Here is a 21,793-nt window from a genome sequence, read left to right as displayed (position 1 = left end):
TATATGTTATAAATTCAGTTGTAAGTTGCACAGATTTCCTATTTTAAAAAATTCTTTTTCTTTAAAGAAAAAATGCAGATTGTAATCAAATCATAAATAGAGTTTTTGGAATTCTTTCCTTAGCTGTAGCAAACTTCTATCCTTTAATCCTATATTAAGGCTCCTAGTTTTTGTTAGTCACACATCTGTAAATGTAAAATTTAATTTATTTGTGTTTTTATACCTTATTTAAAGAGTCACATTATGTACTTTAGTTCCTTTGTTCTTCTCAAAGCCGTTTTATGACATGGACTTTTTGGTGGTTCTTAGACTCATCTCCTGCCCTCTGAACTCTCTCTGCAGTTTGTGCAACCTTCAGTGACAATGTGTCTCTAACTCACTATCCTTTCATTGTACCCCACACTCTAGTAAGGCTGTGGTCATCTTCTGCAGTGCTTTCTCTCCTGGATTTATATTATTCAAATCTTAGCCACTGCGCAAGATTGTTGGCAGAGGTAGATGGGAAGGGCCAGGGAAACTGGGATTCAGTTGCACATTTTGAGTGTGGAAGTGACGTTTGCAATCAGGTGATAAATTTAATGGTATTTTACAGGGTGAGTCATGGGAGGCTGTTGTCTTACTGCTAGAGGTGAGGTGCTGCAAATGTCATTGAAAGTAAGAATTCAGGCGAGTTAAGTGAATGACCCCCCCCCCCCGCCTTTATGGAGCTATAATTGGCATATATAAGTTAATGATTTGAAGGAATAAGATGAATTTTGAATCCTCCATGTTTTTGAGACTGGATTACTTAAAAAATAGTGTTAATTTGTTTTTTAATAACTGTAAATGGAGTATAACCTTTAAAATTGTATAATTTGTATGACCTTGCTCTGCCAAGTGCAGTTTTCTAATCTGAAATTTAACTTGTCGTGTTTGTGGGTTAATTTTTTCCCTAAGGGGATAAAAAGCATGATTTAGTTGATAATTTTAATTTATATAGGCGAAAGTGTCCCAGAACTCTTTGAGATTTAATTTACACCAATAAAATGCACAGATCTTAATTGTTCTGTTTCATGGCTCTAGACAGTTGTATATACCATGTTAAGTACCACCCAAACTAAATATGCTCTATATCTATCACCCCTGGAAGTTTTCTTGTTCCCCTTTTCACTCAACTCCCCATTCTCATCTCTTCAAGAGGCAAAATTTTCTAACTTCCGTTACTATAGATAAGTTTTGCTTGTTCGTGAATGTCGTATATGTTGTTTTGTTTTTGTTAACTGGCTTCTTTTATTCAACACATGTATTTGAGATACATCCACAAGGATGCTATTTCAGTAGTAGTTCAAGTACAATTTGCTTGTCCTTTCTCCTGTTGATGCACATTTGCATTTTTTCATTTGAGGGCTATTAATCATAAGGCTGGTATGAATATTCTGAGTCTGTTTGTGTACATATATTTTCATTTTTCTTGGTGGTGTAAATACTTAGGGGTGGGATTGCTGGCTCATGAATATATCCCTTTTAAAGAAATTGCCAAACACTTCTCCAAAGTGGTTGTACAACTTCACGTTCCCGCCAGTGGTATATCAGAGTTCAGTTGCTCCACATCTTTAATAGCATTTGGATTGTCAGTCATTTTAAGTTTAGCCATTCTAGTGGATATGAAATGATATCTAATCATGTTTTTAATTTGTATTTCCTAATGATTATTGATTTTGAGCCCCTTAGTATGTGCTTACTGGCCATTCCTATATCTTATCAAACGACTGTTCAAGCACACTTATATTTTTGATTGGGCTCTTCATTGTTTTTATGGTTGCTTTTTTAGGAGTGCCTTTATATTTGGGATACAAGTCTTTTGTCAGATATATGTGCTTTAAATATTTTTTCCCAGTCTGATGCTTGCGTATTCATTTCCTTAGTCTTTCATGAGAAAGAATTTTTAAAAGTTTGTTTTTTCTTTTATTTATATTTTGTGTCTATTTCAAGAAATCTTTGCCTACCACATCAACACAGAGATATACTTTCTGTGTTTTGTTTTAGGAGTTTTATGGTTTTGATTTATATACAGTTCTTCATTTTTTGAGATGGAGTTTTGAAGTGGATGTGCAATTGTTTTAGCACCATTAGTTAAAAATCTCTGTTAGCCATCCAGTTCTCTGTCTCTCATATTTTTGGTCTCTTTAAGCATTAGGTATAATTAATAACTGTCACTGTTGAATTTCAGCCTTTCTTGGTAGGGAGATAGGCATCATATTTGGTGCTAGAACAAGAGAAAACCAGAGTTATTGGTGATGGCTAGACCTGGACCCTGGAGAAAAGTGACCTCTTTTCTGTTTTAGAAGTGAGTTCTGCTATCTGACCTAGTCAGCTTCACAGTTAAGGTCCTGCTTACTGTGAGGTATATTTTGCCATCAGGTTGAAACCATGATTCAGCTCCATCTTGGGACTACACCATGGGTTACCAGGCAGGCCACACCTTGTCTTTGGATGGATCAATCAGTGGGTTAGAGAAAGAGGGATTGTCTGTTGAGGTAGTGGTAACTTAAGAGTGCACAGACCTTTGTTATAAAGCAGAAACTAACACACCATTGTAAAGCAATTATACCCCAATAAAGATGTTAAAAAAAGAAAAAAAGAGTGCACAGACTTAATGCATATCCTACCAGATTATGCATAAAGTAAGTTACTGGCATCTTTGACATGTCCTCCAAGGCACTTACAGAGTTCTGTGGGTTTTTTTAAAAATATATTTTATTATTATTATTATCATTATTTTTCAGCCGTGCCTCGCGGCACACGGGATCTTAATAAAAGCACAGAGTCTTAATCACTGGACCACCAGGGAGGTCCCTTTTTTTATTCTAAGCAGAGCAGATGGAATTTTATTCATGTAGTGTAGTGTGGGGGGTGTGTGTGCGTGCGTGCGTGTGCATGCTGTTATTTCTATTTTAACTTATAAAATTGTTGACATCAGAAATGAAAATTTTTTCTGTATCACTCTCTGTAGTTTTGGGAACATTCTGATTGTTTTTGCATCACAGCTTTTGGGTGAATGTTAAACAGTGAAGTATAAATTGCTTATCTAAGTAATGTAGATGGTAGTTTTCTTTAAATTATGCAGTCTATTTTGTGGGTTTGTCTACTAGTGTTTTGTTCCATTTAACTAGGTACCTAACATTTCCTCCTTCATTTTATTTGACTTCATAAGACTCTGATCTACACTGAACATGAGGAACATTCTTATGATTTATTAATGTATATAATAAGTGTTCAGAAATTCACAGCTGCATTTTATCTTGTTTTAACCTCAGACTTGGGAACTTCATAGCAAGAATAGCATCCATTATATTGACTTTTGTGACCGCTAAATTTTGTTTTACAGTCATGATGAAGAATATTATTCTTGTAGGAGAAGACATTTTCTTGGAATAGAACTAATTCATACAAGCATTAGTAGTAGGGGAATAAAATGTGTAGTGAGTTACTCTTGACGTTTAAGGTTTTTCTTGTTGTTTTTTTGTTTTTGTTTTTGGCCATGCCACGTGGCTTGTGGAATCCTAGTTAGTTCCCTGACCAGGGGCCCTTGGCAGTGAAAGCGTGGAGTCCCAACCGCTGGACCACCAGGGAATCCCCAATGTTAAGTGTTTTGTTTTTAGTTTCAGTGTTGCTTTAATTTATATTAATCTGCAGCAACTTAAATTAGAAAGACTTTCCATGATTCAGAGCTTTTTAATATTTAGAATTCATCAAGTAAATAAGTCTGTGTAAAATCCAGTGGCTGTAAGTATAACATTAAGAAGGAAGATTTTAAATACACCGTGGTGTGGAACAGAATTGAGCTGGTGGGTCTATAAGCACATACTTTTTCTCTTTCTCTCCCACTTTAATCAGAGCAGTGTTCTATATCTGCTTTATATATTGGGAGTCTCTGAGTAAGCCAGTCGTTGTCCGTAGTCCCCCCACTGGAGTATGTGGTTGGTGGTTTTGAGTTTTAGAGCATGAAAAAAACCCAAATCTCATGCTTTTCCCCACAAAGTTTCTGTTCAACCCTTTACTATTATATTGTTCCTTTAATTGTTAAAAACAGCCAAGATTCTGTATCTTTGGCAATAGACAGTTCAGCTTTTGGCACATAGTATAAAGGGTTTGTTTTCTATTCCTTTGTAAAACATGATGCATTTTACTTATTTGTAGTGTTATGAAGCTGGTCACTTGGAGAATGACATTACTGAATCATGTGCTGCATCTCGTTCTAAAGAGTTTGGTGGAGGTGAGTGTTTTTGAGATTTAAGAACTGTATTGCAAAAATAAGTGTGAAGTACCCTGTCAGTTAACGAGAAAAGTTACTAAGCAGGACTAGTAAGGTTGCAAGTTCTAAGACTTGTTTGCCCAATATATGCTTCCTAAAACTGCATATGACACTAGAAAATTGTATTGATTCATTTCCAACTTTATACTGAAGTTAGTTAAATGGAATTAGAATTAGTGTTAAGGAAATGTTGGGAACAATAAAGAAAAATCAGCTCCTTAATTTTCTTATTAGATAATTCTCCATACTGCATCATTACTTTCTTGGCTTTGATTCCTATAGGACAGAAAATAACAGAATTTGAGTTGAGGGGGAAATTGCAAATCGTCTTAAACAAGTCTTTCATAGTCTTACTTTCTTATATCACACCTGTGACCTTTGGTCAATGAACATATGCTTGAAAAAGAGAGCTTACATTTGAGCCTAGTCTATTATGGCTGCTTTCAAAGGCCTTGGGAATCTTCTAGATTAAATTGGAATCTGTTTCCTGGAACCTCTGCTTGGTCATCTTATTTCTGCCCACAGCAGGAATGGGCAGCCCTTCATTCAATAACAGATAAAATAATCATAGTTTAAGTATCTACTCTACCAGTTTCTTTGTGTAAGGACTGTTACCTCTGATGAATCTAAAGCATTACAATGAATTAGGATATTACTCATATTATCCCTGTCTTGTAGAATAAGCACGAAGATGAAAGAGGTTGGAAGGGTTGGGGAACTATATCCAGACATGACCAAATTTATTGCCACACTACTGTCTCATTATCCACCCTGTGTTTCTCCATACCAATTCTTTCTATCCCTTTGATCATTTTGTCTGCCTATGCCATTTATTGATTGGTGTCATTCCTGAAATATTAGCTTAGATTTGAGCACGCTGCATCAGATATGATCTATCAGCAAAGGATATTAGGGGAGATTATATTTTATGTGGTCTTAAATGTACACTTCTTTGAATGTGATCTGTGATTATTAAGTTTTTTAGCAAGTAAATTAAACGATATGTTAACTTATTTTAACCCTGTATGCAATTATAATATAGGTTGGTCAACTTGTTTGCTTGATTTAAAAAAAAAAAAAAACTGCTTTCAAAATAATATCAGCTCTTTCCCTATACATTTGTACTTTAGTTTTCTGTAAAACCTACAACCTGCACTTTATCCTCTGTAAATTTCATCTAAATGTTTCAACTTGTGAGAATTTTGAAGCTTTATTCTGCCATCATATTAACTCTTCCCTTTTAGTCTTAGGCTGTCAGCAGCTTTGATAGCAGAGCTTCTCCATCTCGATCAGGCAGATCAAGAAGAGAGCCCTAAAGCAGTCTTCCAAAGTATTTGATACCTAGCTTAAATATCCTGGAACATTTTACAGAATATCTCTTTAAAGATTCCTCTTAATGTTTCTATAACAAAGAGTTGAAATACGTATAATAAAAAATGAGTGAGAGACTAAATTCCATTTTCTAAATATGTCAAGATTAGGCATTCATATTCAGGATTATAGTACCGCTGCATGAATATCCTTTTTTTTTAATTAAAAAAACCCCGTTTATTTGTTTATTTATTTTTGGCTGTGTTGGGTCTTCGTTGCTGCGCGCGGGCTTTCTCTAGTTGTGGTAAGCGGGGGCTGTTCTTCCTTGTGGTGCGCAGGCTTCTCATCGCGGTGGCTTCTCTTGTTGCGGAGCATGGGCTCTAGGCGCATGGGTTCAGTAGTTGTGGCACACGGGCTCAGTAGTTGTGGCTCACAGGCTCAGTAGTTGTGGCTCATGGGCTCTACAGCACAGGCTCAGTAGTTGTGGCGCACGGGCTTAGTTGCTCCGCGGCATGTGGGATCTTCCCGGACCAGGGCTCAAGCCCATGTCCCCTGCATTTGCAGACAGATTCTTAAAACACTGCCCCACCAGGGAAGTCCCTGCATGAATATCCTTTTGGCCAAAAATGTATTGGTTGGAGGAGGGAGGTATTTTTCTCTCCTCGTATAAGTCAGATCTTATGTATTTCATGTTTTTGTCTTAATCCTTAAATCATAGAGTGATATAATTTATTGTCTTTAATCTTGGAGGCCAGGTTTTAGTATCTTTTCCTGACTACTAAATGCATTTCCTCTCCATCTGTAGGATATTAAAGTCCTTTGTGGAACTAGAAAGTCTTTCATTTCAATCATATAAAATGAAATTGCTTTAATAACCTGTATGTTTACTATTTAATCCATATGAGGCAGAATTTTTATATATGTAGCCATTTCCCCAACTAGTTATATACTAATGGGTAAGTCTTTTTTTTTTTCCTCTGCCCTTGTTTTCCTCATCTACAAAGTTGGAGAATTAAAATTAAGGTTGGTGTTTACTCTAACATTCCATAATTCTGTGAGGTCCCTTTAGTTGAGGATAGGAGTTCTTGGACATATGCATGTAATCAGCCAGCAGGTAACACCTGTTTTCCTGTCCTAGGCACCACCAAGCTGTTTGATAAACCAAGGAAGCGAAAACGACAGAGACATGCTACAGCCAAGGTGCATTGTAAAAAAGTGAAAAATGACAACTCATCAAAAGAAACTCCAAGCTCCGAGGTATTATGCAGTTCTTCATCTTTTGACCTTCCAAAGCGAAGCTGCTTTTCACAGTAGAGGCCACATCCCTTTTCCCTTTGAGTTTACCTAAAAATAGTATTCTGTTGAAACAGCTAGTAGTGATAAGGAATCCTGGAGAAAAAGATGAATCTGATTCTAGTAGAAATAAGTCAAAGCACTATGGCAGCTGTAGGTGTGACCTTTTTAAAAGATCACACCCCATGCTCTAGGTGTCAGATGAAATACATAACTGTTTCATCATGAAGTAAACTTGTTCTAAAACCAGAGAGCACAATATCAAGTAACTATATAATCCAGATGAACTTGGTATTGCCCTTTAAAAGTTGAGACTGCAGTTAGGGGAAAAACTCATTTGCTTATTTATTGAGACTACCAACTGCTTAATTTTAGAGTAATGTTTGTAAACAGCGACTTTTAGGAAACAGAGGTTTAAAGCCATTTTCTTGAAGAGCATCAGTGCAGCCATTGATGCTACCCCTAGCTTTCCAACTCAGGTTAAAAGAGAATTAGAACAAGTCAGGTCAGCATCACATATTTTGATGCAGAGTGTTTCTTTCCAGGACAATTTGAATAGAATGCCCAAGGGGGGCATTATTTAGGAAACACTGATCTTGGAAGGACAAATAAGTAATCAAATAAACTTAAGAATGTTTTCTCTCCCTTAGTGAAACCTTAAAATGGAACAGCTCAAAAAGTTCCAGTGGAACAGCCTCAGAGCAGTTAGTGGCAGGGCATGAGGCGCCCACTACCCGCCCAATCACAGCAGGGTTAGAACTAACATTGCATGCAGTCCGCCCACGTGATTGGCTGAACATCTGTAAGTGCTTAATGGCTAGACAAATAGCAGCCCAGAGGGAGGGGGTCAGATGGAGGAGACATCAATAATATAGATGTGGGGCGTTATTTTTTCTCTGCAAGGGAGAACTGATGACACACAGGACAGCTGCAAGCCCCAAGGAAACCATTGAGGAGGGTGTAGAAAATGACCACGGAATGCCTGTATCTAAAAAACTGCAGGGTGAACGAGGAGGAGGAGCTGCACTCAAGGAGAATGTTTGTCAGGTAGAGAATGTTTGCCCACTTGCATTTGAATTGCATGCTTATCTTTTAAGAGAAGTCCTCTCCAGTCTCTTGATGACCTAGTCATGGTTAGAGTAAAAATTCTCTTGGATGATTCCAGTGGAATCACTTACTTTAAGGATTTAACTCTTCTCTCTTCCCACAAAAAAAGAAGAGAAATATTTAGTGTTGCCCCTGGGTAGATGCCCTGAAGTAGGTCTGAGATGGAAGGGGTGAATCTGTGGTTGCTCAGCCAAAGATAATTTTCCTGCATCTCTCATGGTGTGAGAATGTTTGGGTTTCTAAGGAATTTTTCAAGGAGAATTTTCACATAGATTGTTGGGTTTGTGTGTGTGTGTGTGTGTGTGTGTGTGTGTGTTTTGTTTTTGTTGTTGTTTTTGGTTTTTTTTCTGCTTTAAAGTACTGACTTTAGAGAACCTACCACCTGTATTTTTCTATTTATTTAATAAACATTTATACAGTGTTTTTTTACTGTGTCAAGTGTTTTTCCATTCACTTTGTAAATATTACATCATTTAGTTATCATAACAATCTCATAAGATAGAGGATCATTATTATCCTTGTTTTATAGATAAGAAAATTGAGGTACAGGGAGGTTAAATAGCTTGCTTGTAGTCACTCAGTGAAGCCAGTATTCAAACCCAGGCAATCTGGGTTTTGAGTCTTAACCACTGTGTTGTCTTGCTTCTCTGTGAAATGTGCCTCCACTTTAATGTCAAATGCCTTTATCTTACTTGGGAGTAGAGTCAGTTAAATGGATGCATTGGTTATATTCTCTTTTCATGGTCTTGATTTAACCTTGTAAATACTTAAAAACTGGCATATAAAAAGTTGAAAATATTAGTGTTTTTTTTTTTCTAATTGAAACTGCTAAAAAATAAAATTTCCCCAGGCCTAGAATATTATTATGGTCAGTATAATTTCAACTCAGTTTCTTTGTCTGTTCATTTCACTGCTATATAAAGAAGGTTGATTATATTCAGACCTGCTCGCAAACAGTGTTACTCCTCAGAGACTGTTAAGCCCACAAAGATTGTCATATAAGAAGGTATTGTAACCCATGGTCCTGGTTTGTTTGGATCAGTCTTTGTTTAAATCTGTTGTGCTTGTATAATTTATTAATAGCACCTCCTTTCATGCTCAAGTGTCCTAGTTTGAAGGATGAATTACATGCTCATCCCAATTAAAGGGTTAGTCTGTAACATTTGGTTAATTTGAAAAATTTATTCCTCAGTACATACTGTAATTGAAGTTTTCCTGTTTAAGTGATGAAGGCGAATTTGTTTATCGTGCAGGAAAGCTGATGTTGCTGGCAGTCTGAATATACAAAACAAAACATGTAACATTTATGGCATTTGTCAATTTTTGGTCATGAATAGTAGATCATGGGAGAGCCAAACATGAAAGACTAGCTCAGAATCCCTTGGGGTCCCCTTTTAATCCCTGGCTGCCTCTGGCCTTTTATTCCCAAAGCTCTCCTACTCGTTTGCTTATTTAAGCTTTGATGTTAAGTGGCCAAGACCTGTTCTGTTTCTTTGGGTTCTTGAGGATATTAGACTTGCCTGGCCATCTTTCCCCCTTTCTTGTCTTACAGAATAAGTATAAGAGTTTTTTGATTTTTATCATTTTTCTGCTAATCACTATGGGGAAACAAGTCAGGATATTAGAGGGGTGAAAAGTAACAAATGTTGGGAATGTGCAGAATTTTCATAAATCATACAACGTTTTCAAAAGCAACAGATCCCGATCTTTATTTCCTAAGGCTGTATCATCATTGACACCCTGTTTTAGTGAGATTGTCTCAGAAAGGTGATCTCTCTGATTTTAATATGGTTCTAGGTGTATCTCAGGGATTGTTCAAATCTTAATCAGGGCCCTTCTGGACTGTTACGACCCAAGTCCCAGCTGGCCAGTATCTCTTGCTTGAACCATTGCAGTAACCTGTTTGATTATCTCTGCTTTTCCTCTCACCTTTTTACTCTTGAAATTTTTCATGTAGCAGTCATAGGGATCTGTTTTTAGATGAATACCTGATTTCAGCCTTCCCTTGGTACAGCGCTCATTATAATGGCACACCTTTGCAATTAGAATAAAATCTGAAACTCTGTACCGTAATCTGTAAGGCCACACAGTCAGGCCCTTGCTTGCCTTTTTCTTACTTCATTTCTACCACTTCTAACTTTTGTTCACTTTTGTCCAGTGACACTGGCTTTCATTGTGATTCATAGGAATGCCATGATTTTTCCTGTCTGTGGGCTTTCTGTACTTTCTGCCTTCTTGGTCCCTTCTTCAGATCATGTGGCTGACTTGTCATTCAGAGCCCAGTCTAAGAAGTCATTCCTAATCACCCAATCCAAAGTTGTTGTTTGAGGGCTCTACCCAAATACTTACATCTTCTGATATCTTTTGTTTGTTTAATTGTTTACTTATATCTTTGTATCCTTAGAGTATAAGAATGATGGGAGCCAGGGACCTGTGGTACCTGGCATAGAGGAGGTAATCATTAAATACTAGCTGAATGAATGGTGGGATTTTTTGTTTCTGGCAAAGCTGCTTCTTAACTTTTGCTTTAATGAAGACCTTCTGCTTGGGATTTTTAAAAATCTTTTTCTATAGACAGATCTGTTTTCTTTCTCTTAACAGAACTGTGAGAAACTGGGTGAGCTGCTATTATGTGAGGCTCAGTGCTGTGGGGCTTTCCACCTGGAGTGCCTTGGATTAACTGAAATGCCCAGAGGAAAATTTATCTGCAATGAATGTCGCACAGGTAAAGTAGTTAGAGAAAGGTCTTCTTCCAAGGAAGGTTTGAGTTTCAAGTTTTTTAGGAAAAAATCATTTATTGGAGACACTTTTTTTTGTGGCAATACTGGGCTAATTCCTACAGACATAGAGATAGGTGCTCTGTGGTCTTTGCCTTCAAAAAAACTCAAGTGAATAATGAATGTATAGTATAATACAGTGCAAAACGTGTTGTTGTGAATGTTAAAGTGCTGTGTGAATGAAGATGCACCAGTGCTACAGAGGAAGATATCTGAGTTTGCTTTTAAGAGAGAAATAGAAATTGGTGTGTGGAGGGGAAGGATAGAAGGTCTAATAAAGTAAGTATGAAATATTTGGGGAACAGGAAGCATATAGGTCAGTATGTTTGGAGTTTAAGATATTTTAAGATATTTTAGGGAAGAGGTGAGGCATAGGTAGTGACGAGGAGGACTTCTGGGTTACTGATGATATTTTATGTTTCTTGATCTGAGTGGTGATCAAGAAATATGTTCACTTCATGATTATTTGTGAACTTATAATGTGTGCACTTTTCTGTGTATATTATACATCAGTAAAACTGCTTAGCAAAAAGAAGAGAGCTATTTTGTGAGAGTTACAATATACGGATTGGGTCAGAAACTAGGAATGGTCAGATGAGACCAGCCTGTAAAGCACCTCACAGCTGTGCTCTCTCAAGGAGATTGCTCTTTTTTCAGCATTATGAATGGATGTTACAGTATGAAAGTAGTAAAGAAATTAGGGTTGACAGTAAAGATTTTATGCTCGTAAGTCATTAAAAACCATAGCATGATGCTGCCCAAAGAGAAAGCGTCTGTAGAGTGAGAAGAGGGCTAATGACACTACTGGGGGATATCCACTTAAAAGGGGCTACTGGAGGGTGAGGAGGAGCTACTCAAGAAGGAATGTCTGTGAAGCCATGGGGATGGGGTGTCATCAGCAGAGGCAGATGGGGCAAACAGACCAAGGAGGTTCTAGAGTGAAAAGGGGATCTATTGTATTTGGCAGTGAGAGAGTGCCTTACTAATCCAAACTGAAAGATGAATGGGTAGCAGTATACACTATTTCTTACAGAAGCTTGACTTCAGTGGAAAAGGGAGCAGTAGCTGAAGGGAGGATATTAGAGGGTCAGGAGGAAGAACATCTTGAGTAGGATGAAGGTTAAGAATTGTGTAGGGAAATAAATTTCCGTAACAGGAGGGGGAATAATTGGAGTACAGTCACAGGGACAGGAGAGGATAATCTTGAAGAGATAAAAAGATTAAAAGGGAATGTACCATGTAATTGTGAGGGAGATGAACACTGAGGTTTTTCCTTGGCTTGGTGAGAATGGTGGAAAAAAATTGTTTATAACCTGAAGGGAAGAGTGTAGGCTTAGACTAGCCCCTGTGGGAAATAAGAGGTGAAATTAACTTGTGTCTGTAAATAGATGGCCATGTCAGATTGAGTTATTTCATCTTTCTGCTACCACTTTCAGCAGTGTAGGTACAAAAGCTGGAAGACAAGATAGTTGTGGGGTTATTTTGCCTTCTACACACGTTGGGCTTTTGATCATTATGTGCCATATGGTGTCCCGGCCCTGTAATTAAAATTTAGAAACAAATTTTAGATACGTGCATATCTCTATTGCCCTAATTTTCTTAGAAAGATCTTCTTCTTCTTTTTTTTTTAAATTTTTTTAACTTCTTATTTTATATTTGAGTATAGTTGATTAACAATGTTGTGTTATATCAGTTGTACAGCAAAGTGATTCAGTTATACATATATCTATTCTTTTTCAAATTTTAAATATAGCAGTGAGTACAGTGTCAATCCCAAGCTCCCTAACTATCCCTCCCCGCAACTCTTCCCTCCTGGTAACCATAAGTTCCTTCTCTAAGTCTGTTTCTGTTTTGTAAATAAGTTCATTTGTATCATTTTTTTTAGATTCCGCATATAAGCGATATCATATGATATTTGTCTTTCTCTGACTTACTTCACTCAGTATGACAATTTCTAGGTCCATCCATGTTGCTGCAAATGGCATTATTTCATTCTTTTTAATGGCTGAGTAATATTCCATTGTATATATGTACCACATCTTCTTTATCCATTCTTCTGTTGATGGACATTTAGGATGCTTCCATGTCTTGGCTATCACTGCTAGTGCTGCAGTGAAGATTGGGGTGCATGTATACTTTCAGACCATGTTTTCTCCAGACAAATGCCCAGGAGTGGGATTGCAGGATGATATGGTGGTTCTAGTTTTAGTTTTTAAGGAACCTTCGTACTGTTCTCCATACTGGCTGTACCAATTTACATTCCCACCAACAGTGTAGGAGGGTTCCCTTCTCTCCACACCCTCTCCAGTATTTATTGTTTGTGGATTTTTTGATGATAACCATTTAGAGAGATCTTCCTGCCTTTTGTACCAGTGATCCAGTTTTGCTAGTCTCATCTTTATTATGATGTGATATTCTCTGAACCAGGCTAATCTAAGGCAGAACTACTTTTTTAAAAAATCAACTTAATTGAAGAGTAATTTGCCTACTATAAATGTACCCCTTTTAATGTATGTTTTGATAGGTTTCGATAAAATGTATACACCCACACCAGAAAGTTCCTTTGTGATCAGACCCAGTCAGTCTTTTTTGCACCTCACCCCTTCACCCCCATCACCAATTTCAGGTTAAACAGTGACCTGCTTTCTGTTCAGAGCACATTAGATTTGCCTTTTTTTTAGAGTTTGTGTCTGGCTCAGCATGTTTTTGAGACTCATCTGTGTTGATGTGTGTATCAGTAATTCATTTTCTTTCTTAAAACAGCTTTATTGAGGTGTAATTGATGTACAGTAAACTACACAAAGTGTACACTGTGACGTTTTGGTGTGTGTTTGTGTACATACACCTTTGAAACCATCACTCAGCCTAGTTACTTTGAGATTAAACAACATTGTTGCAGGTATTGAGAATTCATTCTTTTTATTGCCAAGTGGTATTCCATTGTATGGATATAAGAGTTTGTTTATCCACTCATCTATTGATGTACATTTGGATAGTTCTCAGGTTTGGCTATTATAAATAAAGCACTGTGTATCCTTTGTATGGATACACTTTCTTTTCTGTTGTGTAAATATCTAACAGCAGAATGGCTGCATATGGTAGGCTTAACTTTTCAAGGAACATCCAAAGTGTTTGTACCATTTTATATTCCCATCGGTAGTCTGTGAGAGTTTTAATTCTGCCACATCTTCATCAACATTTGGTATTGTCAGTCTTTTTAATTTTAGCCATTCTGACAGATGTGTAGTGGTATTTTATTGTGGTTTTAATGTGTATTTCACTAATGATGAATGATGTTGCACATCTTTTTATGTGCTTATTTTTCTGTCTTCTTTGAGGAAGAGTGTTCAAAATTTTTTTTTAATTTGGGTTTTTTTTCTCCCTATAAATTTATTTATTTACGGCTGTGTTGGGTCTTCGTTGCTGTGCGTGGGCTTTCTCTAGTTGACGAGCGGGGGCTACTCACTCTTCATTGCAGTGTGCGGGCTTCTCATTGTGGTGTTTTTCTCTTGTTGCGGAGCGCAAGCTCTAGGCGCGCGGGCTTCAGTAGTTGTGGCTCGCGGGCTCTAGAGTGTAGGCTCAGTAGTTTTGGTGCATGGGCTTAGTTGCTCCGCGGCATGTGGGATCTTCCCGGACCAGCGCTCGAACCCGTGTCCCCTGCAGTGGCAGGCGCCTTCTTAACCACTGCACCACCAGGGAAGTCCTGGGTTGTTCTCTTACTGTTGAGTTTTAAGAGTTCTTTATATGTATTCTGGCTACAAGTCCTTTATCAGATATATACTTTCCAAATTATTCTTCCAATCTGTGGCTTGTTTTCTAATTTTCTCAATGGTATCCTTTGAAGAGCAAAAGTTTTTGATTTTGAAGAAGTCTAGTTTATCAAATTTTTTTAATGGACTTTGGTTAAGAAATCTTGCTTAACCCAATGTCACAAAGATTTTGTTTTCTGCTGAAAATTTTTTAATTTTAGTTTCACATTTAGGTCTGTGATCTATATTGAATTAAGTTTTATATGTTATGTGAGGTAAAGAGAGGTTATTATTTTTGAGGGTAGAAAATTTTACCCTAGTTTTAGTAAAGGTGTATAGAGTAAGAATAAAGGAGTCATTTACTATTTCTTCTGGGTCACCCTGTTTTCCTATAGTAGGATGACCACACCATAATTTAGGCTACTCCAGTTAAGTATTGGCTGCCAGTTATTCAGTATCAGGCAGTAGATTGCTTCTTTTCAAATACTTATTTAAAATTTTTTTCTAAAATTATTATTAGTTGGTGATCTCACTGTTTATAAAGATGAGGTGGATTATTTTACTGTGTTCCTATTTCCAGCAGCTGCCAAAGGCAGGATTCGTGTTCAGGTCTGTCTGTCCCTCAAGCCTGGGCTCTTTCCCTTACATTGTTTTGCTTCCCAGCGAGAGGTAGAATTTTTTTTTTCTCTTAAACTTTTTATTACAGAAATCCTCAGACATATACAGAAGTAGAGAGAACAGTATAAAGAATCTCAACATATTCATCACTTAGCTTCAGTAGTTATCAACTTCTTGCCTCATTTTACTCATATAGTTCAAAATATATGTAACTAGCATATTTTTTTTAACATTTTAAAAATATATATCCATTGTATACAATGACTCCTATGTGTCATCAACTACCCAGTCCCACTTTCAAATTTTCCCACTTTGTCTCAAAATATATTGTTTTATAGTGTTTTGAATCAAGATCCAAATAATGTCCCTGTATCGTATTTTTTAATTAAAAAATTCATCTCTTAAACTTCTCTTAATCTACAACAGTACTATTCCCCTCACCCAATTATTTTTGTTTTTTACAACAATGTGATTTTTAATAAATTTGATTTTTAATAAATACATATTTGGTCTTTGTCCAGTTTCTGGCACAGAGCTCCTGAAACCCTTGAAATTTCCTAAGTGATGAGGGCTATAAAGATGTATCTTTTTTTATGTTAATGAGAGATGACTTTTGGAACTAGCTAAGGATGGGAGCTGGTTGCCAGGAGAACCAACCATGTGATTAGAGGGTTCCATCTCCCCCTGACCTTTTTGGAGGGGAGAGTGCTGGAGGTTGGATTAGTCCTCAATTGCCAGTGATTTAATCAGTCGTGCCTATGTAATGTGGCCTCCATTAAAACCCAAAAGGATGGGGTTTGGAGAGCTTCTGGGTTGGTGAACACATGGAGATTAGGGGAGAGTGGCATGCTTGGAGAGGCCCTGGAAGCTCTGAGCCCTTTCCCCGTACCTTACTCTATGCATTTCTTTTAACTAGCTGTTCCTGAACTACATCATTTTTTAGTAAACTGATGATCTAGTAAGTAAAGTGTTTCTCTGAGTTCTGTGACCCACTCTTGCAAGTTAATTGAACCCAACCTCTGATTTATAGCCAGTTGGTCAGAAGTACAGATGACAGCCTTGACTTAGAACTGGTAAGGGTTGGGGTGGGAGGCAGTCTTGTAGGACTGAACCCTTACTTAATCTGTGGGATCTGATATTATCTCCAAGTAGATGGTGTCAGAATTGAGTTGAATTGTAGGATACCAGATGGTATCAGAGAATTGCTTTGTGGTGTGGGCACCCTCCACCCCCACCCCATGTTGGAATTTGGTGCAGAATTGTGTACTCACTAACTTTTCATCTAATGGTTTAGCATTGAGTGAATTCTTGAGTTAGTATTCATTTGTTTCTTCCTGTTTCCTAGGAATACATACCTGTTTTGTATGCAAGCAGAGTGGGGAAGATGTTAAAAGGTGCCTTCTGCCCTTATGTGGAAAGTTTTACCATGAAGAGTGTGTCCAGAAATACCCACCCACTGTCTTGCAGAACAAGGGCTTCCGGTGTTCCCTCCACATATGTATAACCTGCCATGCTGCTAATCCAGCCAGTGTTTCTGCATCTAAAGGTATGGGTTTGTGTAGACCAATCTAATTATAGAACCTCAGTCTCATTGGCAATGGATGTTTCAGATGCTATCTGGCATATCTCTTCATAGCCTCTAGCTTTTGTCAGAGTACCAGCATTTTATGTGAGAGATAAGAGAGTAATGGACAAATTTAGCAGTCACCACATTTTTACATGTGCTTTATGGAACCCCCGGCATTATGTGGTAGTTTTAAATATTTGGAATTCATGTGACATTTAGTTTGAAAAGGTGTTCTGCTGGACATCTTGTTTTGTTTTGTTCTGTTCTGCGCTGCGCCATGTGGCTTGTGTGATCTTAGTTCTCCAAACAGGGATTGAACCCGCGCCCTCTGCAGTGAAAGTACAGCATCCTAACCACTGGACCACCAGGGACTTTCCTCTGCTGGATGTCTTCCTTCATCAGAATAAAGTGTATTCTTCTTCTGTGGGCCCTTATATGTATGGTTATCAGATGTGATATCATTCAGACATGCATATAGGGCAGAATTGAGGTTTTTGTTTTGTGCTGATTTGTTTTATTTTTTTAAATGGAAATTCCTATCCAGAAAATTTTTTCCTGCTTCATGGTTAGCTTGAGAGCTGAGGTTTCCAAAACTATTATGTGGGTGCAGATAAACTCAAGTTTCTAAATCCATTCCCAGTGGGGAAACAATCATTTCTTTCTTTTTTTTTTAAAATAAATTTATTGATTTTTTTTTTCCCCCTGGATGCATTGGGTCTTTGTTGCTGCGTGCAGGCTTTCTCTAGTTGCTGCGAGCGGGGGCTACTCTTCCTTGCGGTGCGCAGGCTTCTCATTGCAGTGGCTTCTCTTGTGGAGCATGGGGTGTAGGCGCGTGGGCTAAGTAGTTGTGGCTCACGGGCTCTCGAGTGCAGGCTCAGTAGTTGTGTGCAGGGGCTTAGTTGCTCCGCAGCATGTGGGATCTTCCCGGACCAGGGTTTGAACCCGTGTCCCCTGCATTGGCAGGCGGATTCTATCTATCTATTTCTGCGTTGGGTCTTTGTTGCTGCGTGTGGGCTTTCTCTAATTGTGGCGAGCGGGCGCTGCTCTTCATTGTGGTGCAAGGGCGCTTCTCATTGCGGTGACTTCTCTTACTGTGGAGCAAAGGCTCTAGGCGCATGCAGGCTTCAGTAGTTGTGGCACGCAGGCTCAGTAGTTGTGGCACGTGGGCTCTAGAGAGCAGGCTCAGTAGTTGTGGCTCACAGGCTTAGTTGCTCTGCGGCAAGAGGGGTCTTCCCAGACCAAGGCTTGACCTCGTGTCCCCTGCATTGGCAGGCGGATTCTTAACCACTGTGCCACTAGGGAAGCCCCAATCATTTCTTTCTGCTCAGTACTAGTGGGTCTCTTACTGATTTCTCTGAAAGCCAACTATTGTATCTCTACTATTAAATGCTTGTAGGCCCAAAGAGCCCACTTCTCCCAAAGGGGATTTGGCAGGAAAAATGTGGCAGTGTTGACTTTTCTTTTAATCAGACTGGCGATATCTTCTGTAAGATGATTTCCTGGCACTATAGATCTTGTCAGTCCTAAGTACAGTAACATGCTTGATCAAAATTGCAGCTTAACCATCAGCTACCTTCTCCTTTTCAGCTGCTATTGTAGGTAGCATTGGGGTGGTTTGGGTAGTGGTTTTTAGTTTGTAAAGTATGTTAGAGGATATATCTCATGGGGGGGTGGAGGTAGAGAGGTTCATTCATTCACCTAAAAGGCTTTAAGAATCACAGAGTACCAGCCAAGGAAAGCAAGCATTAGTGTTTCTCCCATCTGGTCTTTTAATCTGATTGTACACACACACCAACCCCCACCGTTTCGTCTGCAGCTGATTCTGTTTTCCAGTCAGGACAGTGGTTTGAGTAGGGCTTATTCTTGTTGAGGTAGACTCACTTACTGTTGTGAGATTGGACTCCTTAAGGCCATTTATCATATAGTTCCCATCTGAGCTTTTCTTAGGGAATTGGGTGTTTAAGGTCTCTTGATCTAGTAGTGCTTCCATTTGTTTGTGGCATTTTCCCAGTGCTAGCAAATAAACTTGAATAACTCACATCGTTTTTATGTTTAATCCCTTTTTCTTTTGTCTCTCCCTGGTTTTTTTCTTATTTTTAGGTCGACTGATGCGCTGTGTCCGCTGCCCAGTGGCATACCATGCCAATGATTTTTGCCTGGCTGCTGGGTCAAAGATCCTTGCATCCAATAGCATCATCTGCCCCAATCACTTTACCCCCAGACGTGGCTGCCGAAATCATGAGCATGTTAATGTTAGCTGGTGTTTTGTATGCTCAGAAGGTAAGACATGACTTCCTGATGTATGAATAGTCTAAAAAGAGATGAATGCAGTATTTTAATTGAAACAAAAGTATAGTTTTCTTCACATTGCCATTAGAAGAAATACTGGGAAGTGATGTTCTTAATTATTGATAACATAACAGTACAGTGGTTTTGTTCCCCAATAGAGAGGGTTTTATTTTTGTTATTTTGAATAATGACTTAATTTTAACAAAATGATAAACAATTGAAGCAACTTAAAGAAAAGAGAAAGGAAACAAAATTGTTTTTAGAAAATGGGGGAATGTGGTCAGAAGGTACAAACTTCCAGTTATAAGATGAATAAATTTGGGGGATGTAATACACAGCATGGTGACTATAGTTAACAATACTGTATTGTATATTTGAAAGTTGCTGTGAGAGTAGATCTTCTAAGTTCTCTCTCTCTCTCTCTCTCTCTCTCTCTCCCCCTCCCTCCCTCCTTCCCTCTCCCTCTCTCTCTGTCTCACACACACACACACACACACACGCACACACACACCCCTTAAAATTTTAACTATGTGAGTTGTTGAATATGTTACCTAATCTTATTGTGGTGATCACTTCACGGTATATGCACATATCAAGTACATATATATTGTACACTTTAAGTCTACACAATATTATATGTTAATGATATCTCAATAAAGCTGGGGAAAAAAGTAAAAAAATAAACTGGAGGTAGGGCTTCCCTGGTGGCGCAGTGGTTGAGAGTCTGCCTGCTGATGGAGGGGACACGGGTTCGTGCCCCGGTCCAGGAAGATCCCGCGGAGTGGCTGGGCCCGTGAGCCATGGCCGCTGAGCCTGTGCGTCCGGAGCCTGTGCTCCGCAACGGGAGAGGCCACAACAGTGAGAGGCCTGCGTACCACAAAAAAAAAAAAAAAAAACTGGAGGTAAAAAAATAAAATAAGAAAGAAATTTTAAAAACCTTAGATAACCCCAAGTCCTACATCAGAAAAAACCATTGCTTAATATTAAGTGATAATACTCCAGACATATGTGCATATAAGCAGATAGAAGGGGTAGATATCTGGATAGGGACAAGTCTAGAAGATGCTGTTATCAGGTAATTGTGTGTGGTTTTTCTAAAATCAATTTTATATTAGTTTAAAGGGAATAAACAAGGTGAAAGTAAAAGAATTTATGAACTTCTGTTAAATATTTTCTCACTGTAAGGGATAATAGTTCCTACAAGGTCTTCAGTGGAGGACAAATAAATTTTATATCTTTATCTGTATCTCCCCCCTCTCCAACCCCTACTTAAAACATACTTCTCCTAATTTAGAGCAACGTCAATATTATCCTTCTTAAACATTTTCTTTCCTTTCCATTCCTCACAGCCTGATTTTTGCTATTTTGTTAAGTGGAGGATTTAGTACTCCACCAGTCTATTTACTGGGGTGCTTGTAGTTCTGAATTCCTTATTTAAATTTTTCTCTTGGTTGGCTGAACTTCTGAGAAACACCCACAGGTCCTACATTTCTCTGCTTGAGACGGTTCTTCATTTGCCTCTGTTCTAGAAGCACACATTGGGTTACTATAAGATCTTAGACTGCTTGTTCTTTTTCCAAAACTTTTGTGGACATTGCTCCCCTGTTTTCTAGTGTTGAGGGTGGCACCAGTTCTCTTATACAGTTTTTTCATTTCCTTTTCAAATTGACTAAATTTTGTTGATTAGTAATTTGGGGGAAACAATTTCCTTGATTTTTCTGTTTTTTAAGATCTACTTATTGGTGATACAATTTCACAAAAATTTGGCTGGTTATGAACATTCTGAAGGACTAATTTTAAAAGAGTCAACATGTGTAATTGAATTAGCATCCCTTTTGAGAAATTGGGATATACTAAATAGTGCTAAAGCCATAAAAGAAGTTTTATGACTCCTTTATATGATTGAAAATGGTCAATAGGGACTTTTTTGTTGTTGCTGTTGTTGCTCTTAAGATTTATGTAACATGACTAGAGTTTGCATCAGGACATAGTTGTAATCCTCAAACTAGTTCTAATATAGAATAAATAAAATAGAGTATTAAGTGCAATCATGTGGGTGGAATTTTGATATAGTTAGGGATGTTTTAGTGCACAAAGTACTGTGCTGTTTTTGGTTTTAGATATGTTAGCTTTGTGATTCTCCTGTATCATACATTCCTCTTTGCTTTTATAATATCTGTTCCTTATAAAACTGTGGTGAACACTGCTGCCTGTTTATCATTATACCACCTGTCTTTTGTTTAGAAGAAAGTTAAAGAGAATTTTGATACTTAATAGCATTTAGATACAACATTCTATAATTCTGCTCTTAGAATGAAAATAGATGTCTGGGAGGCTGAAATGTAGGCTCTAAAAATTTTACATGTTTTGTGAAGATGGGGAGATGAAACAGTTTCAGCATTAGACTGTTTTTCATTCCATAGTGGAATGAAATGTTTTCAGAGTAGAGGTTCCTTTGTGTTGGCAGTCCTAACTTGTGGCATAATAATGGATACTCATAATGAAAACTTAGTCCCCAAGAAAACTTAGTAGCTGCAGCAGTGGCTCTCAGATCTTGATCTTTGGGAAGTGGAGAAGATCCAGAGACCCTTTCAGGAGCCTCCATGAGATCATAATTCTTTTCATAATAATACCAAGATGTTACTTGCCTTTTTTCTTTGTTGACATTTGCACAGATGGTGCAAAGCCAATAGTGAGTAAAACTGCTAGCACCTTAGTGCAAATCAGGGTGATGGCTCTAAACTGCACAAGTAATAGCAGTCATTGAATTCTGTGTCACCACACACTT

The 21,793-nt window shown here is 38.0% G+C and overlaps 1 protein-coding gene across 7 annotated transcripts in view; it reads left to right on the top strand.

Annotated features, from left to right (window-relative positions):
* NSD1 (nuclear receptor binding SET domain protein 1) overlaps positions 1-21,793 on the top strand; it is a 137,019-nt gene that overhangs the window by 82,932 nt on the left and 32,294 nt on the right. For all 7 annotated transcript variants that reach the window (XM_060008300.2, XM_060008299.2, XM_060008296.2 and 4 more), the window contains 6 exons: positions 4,180-4,255; positions 6,744-6,862; positions 7,802-7,945; positions 10,607-10,730; positions 16,495-16,695; positions 18,817-18,996. In XM_060008300.2, the coding sequence (XP_059864283.1) occupies positions 4,180-4,255; positions 6,744-6,862; positions 7,802-7,945; positions 10,607-10,730; positions 16,495-16,695; positions 18,817-18,996 (844 nt within the window). The remainder of the gene's footprint in view (positions 1-4,179; positions 4,256-6,743; positions 6,863-7,801; positions 7,946-10,606; positions 10,731-16,494; positions 16,696-18,816; positions 18,997-21,793) is intronic.

The sequence above is a fragment of the Delphinus delphis genome, chromosome 3, assembly GCF_949987515.2.
Source record: "Delphinus delphis chromosome 3, mDelDel1.2, whole genome shotgun sequence".
Classification (NCBI taxonomy): Eukaryota; Metazoa; Chordata; class Mammalia; order Artiodactyla; family Delphinidae; genus Delphinus; species Delphinus delphis.
The sequence above is the reverse complement of the archived record's forward strand: the minus strand, read 5'-3'. Positions and strand labels throughout refer to the sequence as shown.